This window comes from Thunnus maccoyii, chromosome 9 (genome assembly GCF_910596095.1).
Source record: "Thunnus maccoyii chromosome 9, fThuMac1.1, whole genome shotgun sequence".
In the NCBI taxonomy this organism is placed as follows: Eukaryota; Metazoa; Chordata; class Actinopteri; order Scombriformes; family Scombridae; genus Thunnus; species Thunnus maccoyii.
Window position 1 is genome coordinate 29,213,995 of NC_056541.1, and position 17,913 is coordinate 29,231,907.

Sequence of the window (17,913 nt, forward strand, 5' to 3'; positions counted from 1 at the left end):
CCATACTGGTGGTGGGTTTGAGCTGTTTTTTATTTTAAAAATGCTATAAATTATTCATTTCAGTAGGAATACTATGTATTTACTTTTAAATCTTTTTATTGAAATTTTCAAAATTTCAGTGGAGTTTCGATTTAAAAATATATGGAGTCAAGAAAAGATACTGAACAACATAGTACACAACACATCAAACAAATGTATATGTAAATGGAATAATTGTAAATGGAAATGGAAATAAAATATAATAATAAAATAAATACATACATCTATACCCATGTGTGTGAATGTAGAGTGTGTGTGTGTGTGCGCGCGCACACACGCATGTGTGTGTGTGTGTATAATTTACTATTAAAACTGACATTTCAGTAGCATTGAACTGTGCTCTTTTCATTATCTGATATTTGTCCAGCCAGATATAACGAAGACCGTTAGTCTTTTACTGGGTGACAGACCCACACATTAAATAATTTTAGAGAAAAGTCTGTTTTAATAGATTTGTGTAATGTTGTAGAACTGTAATACAGAATCTTTGAAGTAATTTATATAGAAGCAATCGTTGTGATTTTTTTTTTTTTTACGTTGATAATATTTGAATCACATTGATAAGGAACTGCTTTGTCACAACTAAACAGAAATTAGACAAGACGAAAGTGAAGTTACCTGGACATAACTCCAGTTATATGTAAGACTGTAAAGAAATTTTGTGTGGAGAATATTATTAAATCTCGATTTGGAATGATCAAGTATGATCCATCCATCTAGTGTTGTAACGGTGCTATCAATGGGTTAAATGTGATGTGAACTATAAATCAATACCTATAATGAAGGAATACAAGCGGACCTGTCTACAGTATACATTACAAGTATGTATTGGCCTTCAGTCATGTGACCCTTGCCTTGCAGATCATAGTGGTCCTTTGAGAGTTTTTCCTTTCTATATACCAGTTTTTTTCCTGTCCCAGCATGCCCTGGCTGAAAAGGAAATATCCTGGACAGGCCCAATTTTTAAACTACCTTACTGATGACATTTCATTATGACTGTATAAACCCTTGTTTCCTGGATTTGAAAATCAACATTTACTTCTGTGAACTATTATTTGAGGTAAACAGTTATGTCGTTGAACTGGCAGGCAAGAGGAAAGAGAGGAAGATGGAATGAAAGAAAAGCACAAACCCGCAACAGACAGAAAAAGAGAACGTGCAAATGAAAGAGAGGTGTCTGTTGAAGATTTTTAAGCATTTTTTTCAGACAGGCAGGAGTCCTTGAATGTCCACCGTCTCTTCTACCATCCTCTTCCTCCTCATCTTCCCCTGTAGTGTTTACACGCTACCACTTCACTTAATCTGGCCTGCAGGATGCCCACTTCACTTTGTTACCTTTCAGCACAGAGACAGAAGAGTGGATGTGGAGGGAGAAAAAAATGAAAAATTGCAAGCCTCCTGCAACATCTCCAAATGTCTTTTCTTTCTGCATAACTCTCTCTCCCTTTCTCTCATCCTTTTAGCCCTTCATCCCTTCCTCCTTCACTCACTCGCTCGCTCCCTCCATCTCAATCTCTTCTCGGCTCACTCAAGCGTTGGCCAGCAGGGCCTCCAGCATCGATCCAATAAAGCTGGTAGTCGGCACTGTGAGGCTTGGAGAGCTTTCACCCAAACCCAGCGTTTAAGCACGCTCATTTAACAGCACGTCGCCATGATCTGATCTGGGGGTGGATGGTGGCGGGGGAGTATATAGGGGGGTGTTTGATTTTTTTCTCTTTTTTTTCTCAGCCTCTTCTTATTTTCTTCTCAAAAGTGTAATCAATAACAGTCACACTGGTTGGACATGCGCACACACATCTCCAAATCCCAATTACCTCCCCTGCCAATCCGCCAAATAGACCAAATGTTTGTTTGTCAGCACAGGAACTTAATACACACGTAGGAATAGAGGGAGAGGGAGTAGGAGACATAAAATGTGTTACATATACAGAAGTATTTTCCTCTTTGTGCTTGGTTAAAGTAAATACAGTTTGACATTTTGTGCCTGTTTAAAAGTCAATGGGTTCCCTTTTCCAATGAGCATGCATCATCAAAGGCGCCATTTCACTCGCTGATACGCCGCAGCAGCAGGTGCAGAGGGGAAAGCTTACAGATGGTGTGTGCATTTCTGTGTGTGTGTTTCCTTGTATTTCAATTTTTATTTGACTACCAGGATTAAGAAAGATCCCTCATTCCTCATATCTGCAGTGGTTAGGTTAATGTTCACTATAGTAATTGGTTTAAATAATGAGACTTTGTTTAAAGTTCCAGTTAGTGAGTTGGAGCTTTACCTTTAAGTTGAATATAAAGGGTCAGTTAACGAAATTACAAAAAAAGAACAACAAAAACATCACTTATTCCTAGTGGTATTTAGCCACACAGACTGTTTTGGTTTTACTGTATGTGCTGGGGTTTGGAGATATCGAATTCTGAGATTTCTGCTGCCATTTTAATGCAATAGAAGTGTATGTGATTTTGCTTGTGGTGCCCAAATGACATTTAAATTTAAGTGTCATCTCTCTCCAGAAAATGTCCCGGTTATTCTTGATAATCCATGAACCACAGTGTGAAGAGTTTTCATTTGAACAACTTTCTACTAAAGAAATAGTTCCCATATGGAAACTGTGGAGAGAATGTTTGTTGATTAGCCTTAAGACCTTAATATGCTTCAAACAAAGTGCTTATCAGCATCTGAAACACCCTTTCCAATGGCATAATCAGACAGGGCTGCTTCAGAACAGAAAATCAGACAGTCATACCCACTACACAGTGAGTGGCCAAGTGTGTGGAGATGTGAATGTAAGGCAAGGTTACTCTCTCATGCTCCCTTTTTAAATTCTTCACACAACTGCTTTCATGACTTTATGTGTTAAACAATGAATGCCATCAAGGAGAGACTATCTGAAAGTATGCTACATAACTGTACTATTTATTTCATTGAGACTACAAAGACATAAAACGACACAGAATTCTCTTAGAGATCAGGGATGCAGGCAGGAGGATTTTCATGATTTTCACCCCGCCTTTGAGTGTGGTCATTTAAAACAGGGACAAACACTTCTGCTTTAAGATGCAGTCGAATAACACTTTGTACAATCTAGTTCGCCTGAAGCACACTGAGGCCTTTACTAAAGGGGACAGTTCTGGATGTTGCTGTTTAATTTTACTGCTGTAAGCTATACAAGAAATCTCATAGACAGATAAAATCTTGATTTCTTGTTAAATACATCCATCCACCAGCAGTTTTGTTGCAAAACAAGCCACACATGTGATTTCTTTCTTAGCTGTTATCTTCCACTTGGCATCACTGATTATGGAGGTTTGACAGCACGGGTGGCTGCAGCAAATCCACTAATGATAGCAGCTCAACATAATTTAAAGTTATTTTCACACCCAACTTAAACTACTGATAAAAAGGAAATGTGTTAATTCAAAGCAGTTATTATTTGTTAATAACTGGTGTGTTTCATCTTAAATTTGAGTGTGCTTAACACATTTAATCTAATTTCTCTAATTGAGTTCTACCAATAAGAGGGCTACATATATTCGGACACCAGAAGGTAAAAGTTAGGGTCCTCACAAGCATACTAAAACAGATTTGGGATTGTGTGTGTGAAAGTAGTATTTCAATGTGAAATTCCTCTCCTTACCGCGTACATCACTTTCACCTGCAGCACCGTAACAAGTCAATCATCCTATGCTGTTATTGGAGTGTAATGCTGCTCTGTAGCCGCACACTTGACATATTCATTAGGTATAAACCAATTCATTTACAACACAGTGCTATTGGATTGTCCTTGCCTCGACATTCATTTCCCAACACATTGGCGTTTGATGCATTGCCAGCGCCAATTAACTTTGATAACTCAGCCCCAGTTTAATATACTGCTGCTGAATTGGCTTAACAAGAGTGCCGCGATAAGCTATTTCTGAGCTTTTTGAGTGGCGATAGCTGGATTATCGCTCAGAGTGAGGGAGGGACAGAGAAAACTTTCCTGCATAACCCCCCGGCCAAAAGTCATTAAAATGTTGAGTTTGTTTTTGTTGGCAGACACACACACACACAGAGGCACATACACTGATTATGTTATTACTTTGTCCTTGTTGGCTTTAATGATTTGCATAACTCATTTCTGTTTTACACTATTGTGGATTTTGATGACCGTGTTCAATTTTATAGTACATGTTTTCAAAGTGAGAAATGTATCTTTCAGCACAGCTTGAATGTATGAATAGTTTTGTGCGGCTTTTTGATAAATGTGCATGTTGTAAATACTGCTCTGACAAAATTGTTTCAGATAAACAGCCGAGCCAATAAGGGAAGTGAATTGTTGCTTCTAGCTGATGTGTTGGTTTTTCTTTCTCTCGGCAGGCTGCCAGGAGCCCTGCTGCTCTCTCGAGTTGTTCTGATCATCTGATTGATCCCTCGATCCATCACTCAACGCCAGTCCCGACAAATGGGTGCTGACATGGGAGCCATGGGCGGGAAGAAGGTCTTGCTCCTAGTGTTCCTGTTTGGATGGGAGAAGTCGCTGGGCCTCAACTGGAACCCAATCCCACGCAAGACTGTTCGATACCAGGGTGAGTGAGCTGTGTAATACCAGCTGATACAAGAGTCAGGCCTTAGGAGGCATTGAAACTTTCCACTGAAAGCCAGACTTAAAAGAATTCCTTTAGGTAGTTGCTCTTTAAAGTGACACAAATATATTCAACTGTGCATTGTTCTTGAAGTTTTGTGACGCAGTGACTACTCGCAGGGCTAGTTGGTGAACATCTGCAGCTGTTGAACCAGAAAGCCGGGAATGTGCTACTGCTAGTAGCTTTCGGAGCTTCTTTCTTTTTTCTCTGTTCAGGGTCACTGGTTAGCTTGGTTGCTAGTCAAGTCAAGTAAAATTTACAAAGCACATTTAAAAACAAGGGTTGACCAAAGTGCTGTACAAGCAAAATAGCAAAAGCTCTATAACAACAAAATAAAAACACAAAGACCAGAAAGAAGAAAAAGAAGAAGAAGACAGGGAAATCTCATTTTGAGTTAAAAGCCAAGGAATAAAGAAGTGTTTTAAAACAGGCAGTGTAGAGGCCAGCCTAACTAACACAGAGGCAACTCGTTTCCCGTCAGAGTTTGGAGGCTACAACTGCATCTCCCCTGTGCTTCAACCTTGATCTTGGAACAACCAAACGTAACTGCTCAGCGGACCTGTGTGACCTTGATGGGATGTGTGGTTGTAAAAGGTCAGAGAGATAGGTTGGAGCTAGCCCATTTAATGATTTGTTAGCAAACAATAAAATCTTGAAATCAAACCTAAAACATACAAGGAGCCAGTAAAGGGAGGCCAGTACAGTGGCAATGTGCTCTTGTTTGCATGTTCCTGTTAAAAGATGAGCTGCAGCATTCTGGACCAACTGCAAGTGTGAGAGGGAGGCCTGTCTAACACCAACGTAAAGAGCATTAAAGTAGTTGAGCTGGGACAAGATAAAAGCATGTAACCCTTACAAAATCAGTTTTCAAAGTGTCAAAGGCAGGTAAATTTGAGTGTCATCTGTATAACAGTGGACTGAGATGCCATATTTTCTAAGAATGGACCCTACGGGTAGCATGTAAAGGGAAGATAGGATTGGCCCAAGAGTAGAACCCTGAGGGACTCCACAAGGAAGAGGTGCTGAGGAGGATACAGAGTCATCAAGGCTGACAGAAAAACTTCTGTCAGATAAGTAAGACCTGAACCACCCCAGACCAGTACCTTTAATGCCAACACAATGCTCCAGGCAAGAGATTAGGACACTACGGTCTACTATGTCAAATGCAGGTGTGAGATCTAAAAGCATAAGCATAATGGTGGAGTCTTCACAGTCAGTAGCAAGTAAAAAATTGTGAAAAACTTTTAAAAGTGCAGATTCAGTGCTGTAAAGGGCTTTGAAATTAGACTGGAACACCTCAAGAATGCCATGTATGTCTAAAAATGATTGCAATTTTATGAGTACAACTTTCTCCAAAATTTTCAAAAGAAACAGGAGTTTGGAAATTGATCTCAAATTGGAGAGGACTGAGGTGACTAGATTGGATTTCTTGATCAATGGTTGTACTACTGCGTGCTTAAAATTTTCTGGTATAACACCTGAAGCGAGACTGCTGTTCATAACTGTTTGGATGTTTGGTCCAATAGTCTCACAAATCTCTTTATAAAAGCAAGGGGGAACAACATCTGTGAGACAAGCTGAAGGTTTCATATGATCAATGATTTCCTTTAGAAGAGAAAGAGGCACAGGTTCCAACTGGTTAAAAACAGCAGAGCAAGTGACAGTGATGGATGGGTCATAAGAAGGGGGTTATATGTGTGCTCTAATGATCGCAATTTTGACAACAAAATAGTGGAGGAATTTTCACAGGTTTTTGAGGATACATCAAGACAGGCAGATTGGGGGGTATAGGGAATAGTGTTAATGGTGCTAAAAAGAACACAAGGTTTGTCACAATTATTTGAAATAATATCAGAAAAATACTTTGTATTTTCAGCCTTGACAATTTTATGATATCTGCACCAGCTGTCGTTTAAAAATGTCAAAAGACACCTGCAACTTCTCTTTTTTCCACTTTCATTCAGCTCTGTACAATCAACTCCTGTCTTTAATCCATGTATCTTTTGTGGAGCAGTTATACTAGGGTTAAATAAAGTGGATGTTGAAACAAAGCAAATAATCTACGATAGCTTCCTCCATTTTTGGACTCTTTGACTCTCCCTTTCCTTAAAAGCCAAACGGATACAACAGTCAGAGGATTTTCCATTATATCAGAGGTGGATGATTGCTGATTTTTGTCAAGAGGCCGACATCGACCCTCTGTAAAACAATACATCAGTCTAATCCTAGCGCTCAACTGTATTTGCACTCTTTATCTCAGTCCTCCTCTGCAGCCAGGGCCAGCTTTCTTCGCTGAACAATGCCAATTGTTGCAAGCTGAGAAATTTTTTTTGTGTGTCTTTTTTTAATCCCTCAGAGGGGAAGTGCTGCATTCTCTCTCTTGGGGATTAGGGAAATACTATAAAGAGAGGAATAAATATGGGGAAAAAAGCCATATTTTCTCACCTCTCTATAGCACCTATCCCACCTTTCATCCCATATCTATCTCTCCGTTCCCTTCTCTTCCTCCTCTTTCTTCTTGCCTTTTATCCTTGCCCTCCCCTTTTTTGCTTTGTATGCTGCGGCTTATCGTATGAACCCGAAATGCTCTTATGGCGTTTTCACAAAGAGCTCCGATTTCAGCCGCTCTCGAGGAGAATGGCGTGTGGTGGTTGGTGGTGGGGTGTGGGGATGTTTCAAAAGCTGCTTTCTCATGTCGCTATCGCCCCCAACACCCCCCTCCCTCACCACCCCCCACCTGCTTTTTTTTCCATACAGCCTTCCTACTCCATCTCATCCCTCCATGCCACAGTCGTCACTGGTGCTGTGGTGAGATGTGAGGACAGAGAATAGGGGAGAAAAAAACAATCGATAGGGCATCAATAGTTTCTGGTGAAGTGCTCAGTGTGACAGTTTGGCAGAGAGCAGCCCAGATCCCTGCTACACTCTGGCCAGAGCACACAATTGTGGTAAAAACACACCAGACAAGGCAAACAGGGACAGCTGCACAGTCTTATATGGAAGAAGCAAAGCAAATGAACTCTCATATTCAGTCTTACAAATGTATTTTTCTGGAAAAACAGGTGGATAAATCTTCCTGTAGAGACAAGATAACTCCCCTTGCTTCTTGTGCAGCTTCACTGTTTGTTTTTTTTCAGGAAATAAAAGCCTCGTCATGAAACACAGGAGAAGGCAGATCACGTCACTTTTATCATATTTGATTCGAGTATGGCACTTCAGCGTGGAAAGATTCTTGACACAAATTGATTTGCATTGGAAACAAGTGGGATTATCGTACCCGTTGACAGGTTTCTCCACTTGGTTAAAGAAAAATGAGATTTTCAGGCTCAATACTGGGTTAAATGACTTATATGGATGGGTTCTTGCTACAGTGCTGGGGAGGAGATAGGAGAGAGACGAAATGGAAAAACAAAGCTGCAGAAAGAGGGGAGGGGGGTTGAGGATTGGAGAGGGGGAGCAAAATGGGAAGAGAGAGAAGAGATACAGTATATAATGGAAAGAAAGCAAGAAAGAGAGACAGGTGGAGAGACATAGAGAAAGACAGAAGAGAGAGAGGCCAGTCACTAACTGCCTTAAAAGGACAGAAAGTAGATTCAGACGAACGACAGAGAAAAAGGAAAACACACATACACACACACTCACACACAGTGAGTGTGCAGGCCATTCACCCAAGGTTTCATTTTGTATGGAGGCATCTCTCTGCACAGGCACACATAGCATCCATATTAACTTGTGTGTGTGTGTGTGTGTGTATGGGTGGGTGGGTGGGTGTTGCTGTTTGCATGCAGTGTGAGTTTGCAAGACACAGACAAGAAGATAGGCAATGAAAAACAAGAGTGAGAGAAAATGTGGGGGCACAGAGGGCGTGTGTGTTTATACCTATCTCTGTAGAGAGAGTGTGTGTAGCTGTGTGTCTGTCTATCTAATCCCCCTTTGTTTTTATGTGTGTGTGAGTGTGTGTACTGCTTAGGCTGGCAGTCTGAGGGATTTGGAGCTTCGGGCAATGTGCGTGCGTGTGTGTGTGTGTGTGTGTGCAGGAGAGTTGGTTGGGTGATCCCCCCCTCTATCCACCAACAAAGCCACCACCCCTGCCCGGCAATTACATGAGACTTACATGAGCTTGCAGAAGAGGAAACACAAATATCCTCATTCTGTGCATCTCTTTTTCCCTCGCTATCTATCAACGTCATCTTCTTCTCTCACTTTTTCAAAGACAATGCTGACATTTTGAATTTTTGGCTGTTGTTATTCCCCAACAGCCACATCACATTTATAGAGGGTGGAAAAAATATCACCATTGGCTCCTAATGAGACATTTTATGTACACACATTATGTATACGCCTCTCGCAGAGCTGCTAAAGAGCACCGTAAATTTACATACTTTTCATTTTTCTTTCATAGTCTCTCATTCTAATCACTGACATAGTGTATGTATCTTGATGTCTTTTCACTTTTATGTGGATTATATTTCATATTTATGTTCATATGGTGCATGTTTTTCATTCATTTGTTTTTTGCTACAGGTCTTTTGATCCATACATTGTTCGTACATTGTTGCTTTACACATTAATCAAACAGGAGTGAAATCTGTGCATTTGTTTGGGTCTATTTTCAGCTGTGGATTAATACACATTTGTTGCACTAGTATTGCGCTAGTAGTATTTAAGACAGCAGCATGGTGTACGATTGACTCAGAATAATCTATAGTTCCCATGCATGTTGTAAATAAGGAATATGTAACCTTGCACGACAGTGTGGCTCATTGATTTTTTTTGACAGTAAGGTGTATCATATGGCACAGAGGAATAAGCAAGATATAACAAACTAGTAGTTGTTTATTGTAGCCACAGATAGGACAACGTTTTTGTTTTGCCAGTCAGTCTCAAGTCTTCACTATGAAGACATATGTGCAAAAAGTTAACTATTAACACTACCTCTTAACTGAAGTTATCTTAAGCTAGCTGGCCAATGAATATTAAAGGATTTGGCTGGCGATTTTCTCTATTTGTCTTATTGTCAACAAATCTTGTGCAGATGCAAACCAACAATGAACTCATCCAACTTACAAGTATTATGTGTGTCCAAAGCCTGATATATCGTATTCCTCTGTGCTGTAGACCTCCATTGTCCAAAAACTATTAAAAACACGTCAGTGAGCCACACCGTTCTACTGGGTGACATGTTCCTTCGTCCCTGAGCAAAACAATTATGTAGTTTGTTCAGAAACTTTCGTTTTATATGTTGCTCTTGGTTTTTTTTGCTGACCACAGCATATATCTGAATGTGATAATCCGAGGTATCATCTTTGGACTTTCTGCTGGTGTGCGCTGCCAAACGCACCTGTTCAACTTGTCTGATTGATGTAAAGTATATTAGCTGTCAGGAAATTGAAGAGTTTTTACAACATAATTTTTCATTTGGACTTGAGGAAGATAGTAAGTAAGAGAAGCTTTTTCAAATAAAAAGGTTAAGTCAGAGTGAAGTCATGAGTCACTGGTGTTAAAGACAAAGCTGAATTCTTTTTTGATTTTGTAGTGTAAAGTGTTTGTGGAGTGTAAAGTCACCAGATTTGTAGACTCAATCTAAAATACTGGCAGCTTTCTCGTTTAAACTTAACAGTTCAAGAGAGGGCGATTTAATGTTTTTTTTTCTCATTTGTTTTCTGCCACTCACCTCTGCCTCTGTCATTCTGTTTGTGTGACCAACCTTCTCTGTGCTTTTTTGTCCTATTTCTCATTGAATTGGCCCCAGCTGATTTGACCATCTATTATGTTGTTTTAAAGCTATTTTCACGCCCTTAGCCTGGCCCATTTCCATTGACCAGAGAAAATACTTCAGCTGATAACACCACTGTCCTCTCTCACTCCTCTTTTTCTGTCTTTCTCTCTCAAACATCCCATTTCTCTCTCTCTTTATGGCTTTCTCCTATTGTATTCATACACACACACACACACACACACACACACACACACACACACATAACTACATGCACTCCGCAGCCCAGCCCAGTGACAGAGGCAAGTACGCCAAAACTATGACAAAACACAGCAGCTGTGGTTAAACAAAGAAAGGAGAGAAAGAAAAAATGAGAGAAAGAAAGGAAAGAGGGAGGTAAAGAGAGTAGAAGGAATAGAGCCCCTAGAAATGTGATATTTTGTTTGAAAATCTAGCCTGCTTTGATGCAGCAAACAAGTCCTGCATCTTTAAAGAAAAGCCAAACCAAATTTATGCCTCTTGATTTAGTAAAAGAAAGATAGAATGAGAGATGGTGGGAGAGAAAAACACAGAGCAGAAGGAGGGTGGAAAAGGGCTGGGCCTCTGACCTCCAGAAACCTCTCTCCCTCTTTCTCTCAACCTTTCTTTTTTTTTTTCCTTCTTTCTGTCTCTCTCTCTCTCTGCCATATCTCCCCAAACCCTCCAATTACAGTAATGAGTGGTTGAGAGCGAGGCAGAGGAGGAGGCAGAGAGAGGTTGTGCGTGACTGGGAGGATAGATGGGGGGGAGAAGGAAGGAGGAATGGAAAAAGGAGATTCATCACTGTTTTTTTTATCTGCGATGAGTGTCACTCATCCCCTGACCCTGCGCTGATTGGTCAGTGAAGATTTACAGCTGGGACCAGATGTCAGGACCTGGAGTGCTCTCTGTTGTCATACTGACTTTATGAGAGCTGATGTGGAGGCAAGTGGGCATGTGGATTAAAATGAAAATGCCACTCTAGGCTGCTCTCATCCAAAGCACCTCCCCGTACGTAGCAGTACTACTATGGTTCAATTGATGCACCGGTTCACCACTATTGGCCTTATATTAAAAATCAATGTCATCCATTATCCTTATCCTTAAAAAATGAACATTTCACACACACAGTACAAATTTGCATAATATAGGCACATATGATTTTCAGATATTTAAAACATCATACATATGAAACAGATTTCACATGTAAGGGTTCACATATTGTATGCAGAAATTTCACAAGTGATGAAACCTTCCATGATTTTGGCACCCATCATGGAGTTTATCACATATGAAAATGTATCTTACATGTGATTAATTCATATTAAGGCAGTCTCCAGACAGAGAGATAGAAACATGATTTTCACATGTGCTTTTGTAATGATGCCATTTAATTCCATATCCATTGGATAAATTACACCACACTGTAGTGTTGAAATGATTAGTTGAATAGTTGATCGACAGAAAAATAATCAACAACAAATTTGTAACTTGAATATATTCAGGTTTTTGACTGTTGGTCAGACAAAGCAAGCAATCTGAAGACTTTCTGATGGCCATTTTCTCTACTTTCTGACATTTGATTGACTAAATGATGGAATTAACAACAATAATAATCAGGTTTTTGAATTGTATGAATAAAGGTGCCAGTTCTCCAAACCAACAGCCTGCAAATAACATGCACATGCAGCAGTTGGGGATACAAATTGTGTACAAGAATAGATTTGTTGATGGTAGGAATTATCCAGTCGCAATGCAAAAATTCATGTACAAATTATCCAAAGTTCTGGGAACAATTATGGTAGCAGGATTTTGAAGGCGTTAGCAGTAATCTAAGCTTTTATCCGAGCAGCTTCCCAGCTTCCATCAGTTGGACAGAAATCTAACATGCCAGTAGTCCGGACCTGATGAGGCTGTAGCTCAGGTGGTAGAAAAGTGTTGGGCGTAAACCTTACTACAATGTGTGTAGAGAGAAAATGTGAGTTTCTTTGGACAAAAGCGTCTGCCAAATTAATAACATGTAACCCCAATACAAGATTTCATAAGTATCTATGAAGACGTTTTATCATCATTATGCTGGGTTTCAATGGAGTGTTCCATGGTCTAAATGCTTTTTAGGGGATTTTTGCTTGAACAAGAATTCTTGGGAATGACTAAATACTTGTAATTTTTGGCATGGGGATTGTTCACTGAGTCAAATTCCAAAACAATAGCAGTGCCATGCTGCAACCATTGAGTTTCACAGGCTTCTCTCTGTCTCTTTCTGTATGTCATCACCACAACATTGTACAAAAAGGCCTCCCCAGCTGGTGCCCGCCACTGTATCAGTCATACATGCTGAACCATGACGCTGGAATGGAAAAAACCTCACTTGTGGCATCAACCAGCTCTTGATTTGTTCTGCTTGTTGTGGATTGCAATGACGACCCCCCAGCGAGTCAGGCTGTTTTATCCCCCCACCCACACTTTCATCTCTCCTTCACCCCCCGAAAACCGTCCCCCCACTGGGCTCACTTGTTCCGTTGTTGTGTTAATCCACTTTTACCACTTCCTCTCCTCCCACTCTCCCATCTCTTCATCTCGCTCTTCCAATTCCGTTGGATTCTGTTGCTCCAACAACTGTTTATCAAAAGCAATAATGGATAGGGATGATATCAGCCAATAAAGCCTTTAAAATGAAATATCAGCATCAGTTCGAAATGAACATTTCTGCTGATATGACAGGCTGATGATGACACTTAATTATGTGCACATGATGCAAACCGTTGACTAAATGCTCCACAAACTGTTTGTCCGGTAAACACGGACAAACAATCCCAAATCAAACAGACAGTGTAAATGAATTTATATTGTTGTCAGCTGTTAACACGAGCATCTTTAGTTATCCTCCATGCTACAAACAGGCAGCAGCAGCATTAAGGTGCAGTGTGGAAGAGCTGCATCATTGAGTGTCCCTGGGTCTTATCCAGCTTTATTGTAGAGGTGGAAGAAGGATTCAGATCCTTTACTGTAGCAAAAGTACCAATACAGCAATGTGAAAATACTCCATTACAAGTAAAAGTCCTATATTCAAGTATATACATACCATAAGTATTATGGGCTTGATATAGTTAAAGTATGAAAGTAAAAGTATTGGTTTGGTCCCTCTGACTGCTATATTGTTATATGTGAAATCATTAGAGTACACTTTGTCTACTTATGTTCTTTCAGTTGGCTTTAATTGCTGTACGGTTGTACAATGCACTTACTTTCACATGATCCCTGTGGACAGAGATTACATTTGTTTACTTGTTTTGCAACTTGTGAAATAGGTCAAACTTGCCCTGGTTGTGGTTATTGTAAGATTGTCTCAGGGACAGCATCCTCCAAGCCTGTTAAAGTAGGATGAATCTTACTGTTTTGTTTGGAAATCTAACATAAAAATAAATATGGCATGTTTTATCTGTAACCTAAGTTTAAGTAGTCATTTTGCCCAGTGAATGTGTACATTTTGAAAAGCACTGTATTTTATGTCTCCATTTGCCAGTGGGAGTTGGCATAATAATATGTTAATTCCATTACAGGACAGACTTGATGTTCTCTGCGATTATGGGGAAAAAAATATGTGCATATAAGAGTATTAGCATTAGCTATTGGCCAAAATGATTTGGAAAATATCGGATATCAGCAAAAATCCAATATCATGCATCCCTAATGACAAAGCTATTAATATAAATGTTTCATAACCAGCAAATAGCAGCTTACACATTCAAGCCTTAGATGGGCGACTAATTATTTGGCTTGAAAACATGTAATTTTCTGTATTATTCTTTATGGTATATTCAAGTACATGAATTTCTTGTTTTGTTGTCTCAGTAATACAATAAATCTCATTCATTCTTAATTCATGTTTAATGTACAATAGCATATAATCTATAATAATCTAAATTCAGCCTACAGTTGATTTTTGCAGATCCAGCCAATAAAGACGTGTATAGCTTTCCCTTTTTTCTCTCTTTCTGTCTCCATGCTCTCATTCTGTCGTACACCTGACTCTCCTGTGAACTTGCCGTCTGTGCAACAGACAAAACGCATGCATCCACGTGGGAGTGTGTGTGTGTGTCTTTCTGTGCGCACTGTTGTTTTTTCTTCTTTCAAAGAGGGTACCTGCTCAGATGAAGGTCTGACGACGCTCTGCGCACACGCTCGGGTATGTCTGCGTGTCTGTGTGGGTGCTGCACAACGTCTCTCCCTCCTCTGTCTGTCTCTGCTTCTCATTCGGTGTTTGTCGCTGCTTCAAAGCTCTCCCTAAAATAGGCCTTTAATCATAGTTTGGTGTGTGAGTGGCTCGGCGGTTAGAAGCTATAAGCAGAGGCTGGATGTATTTATAGCAGACAGGGAGAGGGAGGCTGGATGGCTGATGGAGGCAGATCACAGAGTCAAGGCCCTGATCGAGACCTTTTCAGCCGACCGTGAAGCAACAGGCGTTCTCCTCCTCCTTCTCCTCCTCCTCCTCCTCCTCTTCTTCCTCCTCCTCCGTGGGAGTTCTGCTCGGTCCGGCTCGGTTTGGCTTGGTTTGATTAGGGCTGGACTGGACTTTATGACCCTGTGATACCCTACAATGAAGTGTGCACACATACATGCACATGCAGAGGATTTGAGCACATGCAAGCATGAATAAACACATTATAGAGTCTACACACAAACAGTGACAGTTTCCATGGAGTCAAACTAGCTGATGTCATCATAAAGTATTAAGAAAACCAATTATCTTTTCATTTAGATTTGACAGTAAATTGCTGTTCTGGTTCTCAGCTTAGTGTTGCATGTTTCAGCCCTTTAACCAGATTTGTATGTAGTGTACATTATTCTGATCATTTTCCAAAGAATCCTAGACGTCCACAGATTGGTTTCCTACCTTCAGGCAGCCTTTGGTTTCAGTTCATACTATGAATAAGAACTTTCGCAGCCTTGAAACTTGCTTAAGATAGCTTATCCATTAAAGTGAACTTTTCTTTTTGTCCAAGTTGAATAATTCTTCTTTGCTGCTGCATTCAAAGAAGCCATAGCATTCAATACATAAGAGATAGCTGTAGACCTGCTTCCTCTTGTTGCAAGAAATTCAAATTCACATTATTCTTCTCATAAAGATGGATGTATTATTGTTTGATAAATAATAATGCAGTTTTAGGCAAGGGCTGTTTAAAAATCCTCCATTGTGATGCATTTAAGGACTCACTTGAACTTGTAGGCTGTCAAACAGCATAGTATTGTCATGTATTGTTGGGAAATTCAAATGCACAAGACAAAAAAGAAAAAATGTAGACTGAGAAAAGGTGAATGAAAAATTGGTAGTTTTAGGAATGGAAAGGGAGGACAATTTTTGTAATGCTTCACTCTCAAGATATTGTAGCATCCTGTCATGAGCCGATTGAGCAGGAAGAGTCCTTCCACACATTACCACACAATGATTGCATGTCTTTGACAGTGATGGGAGGTAACTACATACATTTTCTTAAGTACTGTACTTAAGTGCAATTTGAAGGTACTTGTTTTTTACATGAGTACTATTTTATGTGACTTTATACTTCTACTCCACTACATTTCAGAGGGAAATATTGTACTTTTTACTCCAATTGGTTAAGATTTTACATTCATAGCATATTATGAGTTATAAAATATAATACATTGTTATAGAATGAACTACCGACAGTATATAAAGTAGTTCAAATTGGCTTTAGCTTTGCCTCAGCCAGCCTCTACAGTAAAAATCTGCTTACACTATACATCATCATTGCATCAGTAATAATAATAATAATAATAATAATAATAATAATAATAATAATAATAATAACCGTTCCTAATTGAGTGTTTTTACTTTTGATATGTAAACTGTATTTTGCTGTTTAAAAATTTTAAATGCAGGATTTTCATTTGCCTGGAAGGAAGGAAATCAATCAATTTAATCAAATATAAAACCTATGGTATGTTTGTTAAATACTCAGCAGTATTGCATAGCCTGTATAAGTTTTAGTTAATGGGTTAAATATACAAAAGCACTCAGGCAATATATCGTCATCCTGAATTTATTTGATGCCAGTTATTATTATGATGCATTCAATGGATTTACTCCAAAATCAGAGCTGAAAATGTAGTAAACCTCCCCTGTGTCTCTTTAAATTTATGCATACACATACAGATCCCAAATGAATTTCTTTGTTTCTTTCTATTAGCTTCTGTTATCACAGTCTCACACCCAGCTAAAGACAAACACACACACAGCCATTGAAATGGTCTTGTTGTGCAGTGATCTCTGATCATCTCTGCGTCCAATGGTGCTGACCTCAGTCAGGCCCTCTGAGTTGTCTATCTTTTTTATTTTCCCTTTCTATTCTGGCTTTCTATTTTGGCCTTTTGTTTATATTTCTCCTTCCATCTGTTGGACTCATTATGCCTCTCCTTGCCTCTGCCTTCCATTTCTTATTTGCACTCTCATTTATATGCTCCCTTTCCTTCTTCTCTCTACAAACTTTTGTCTCCAAGCATCAAAGGCCTTGTAATTTAACCCAAACCGCCCTTACACACACACCAGGTCCTTAAAAATAATGGAGAAGTCCTAAAATGATCAAAGTTTAAAGCTTCAAAAAGTATTCAAATGCTTATATTCCATACATACAGTAAATACAGGACATAATAACAGGATTATTTGTGCCCATTATTACCATAGATTCATCCAGAACAAGGTTACAATATGCTTCATTTATGTTTTTGACTTCATAGGTCTTGATATTTCTTGTTGTTCTTTTCCTTTTCTGCTCAATCACTACTAGAACAGAGGATGGCTTCCTTTTTGGTCATTTAATTTTCCTTAAATTCAATTCCACACAGCTGTAAAAACATCTCTTTAAGTCGGATTTTTCTTAAACCTACAGCTGCTGTTTACATAAATGTGACCTCGCACACAGCCTCACACAAAAACATGCACACTTATTCACTTGCATGTGAACACTGATGAACCACAGGTGTGTACAGTCTACAGAGAAACCCACACTCACGCAGGTTACAACCAAACACACACACACACTCACACACACACACACACACACACACACACACACACACAGCAGGTATATCCTGAGGGCTGCCACAGTGTGGTGGCAGATGGTAAGTGCATCTACCCGTATCGCCTCTTAATGACAGAGCCGCTGACCACTTCAAACAGGCCACTTGGAGCAAAACTTTCCCTTTTTTGGTGGAGAGACAAAGTCACTGAGCAGGTACCCTGGAAAACTATTCAGGACTACCTGTTTCAGATGTAGCGTTGTTATCAGCCCATTAAATGGTTATCAGTTGTTATCACTACCATTATAATGCTTCAGATGGGGCAGACTGCACCTACCAGTAGGTGCATTAGGTTTAGGCACAAAAACCACCTGGTTAGAGTTAGGAAAAAATCATGATTTAGGTTAAAATGATCATTTGAAATGTGGTTAACTGTTAAACATGGCAACTGTGGGTTATGAATGCAGTAAAATGTGGTAAAA

General features: G+C 39.6%; 1 protein-coding gene across 1 annotated transcript in view; it reads left to right on the forward strand.

Annotated features, from left to right (window-relative positions):
• The window catches only part of sema4c (sema domain, immunoglobulin domain (Ig), transmembrane domain (TM) and short cytoplasmic domain, (semaphorin) 4C), a 94,814-nt gene that overhangs the window by 43,090 nt on the left and 33,811 nt on the right, over positions 1–17,913 (forward strand). The window contains exon 3 of the mRNA XM_042422362.1: positions 4,391–4,599. Coding sequence (XP_042278296.1) covers positions 4,476–4,599 — 124 coding nt within the window. The 5' untranslated portion in view covers positions 4,391–4,475. The remainder of the gene's footprint in view (positions 1–4,390; positions 4,600–17,913) is intronic.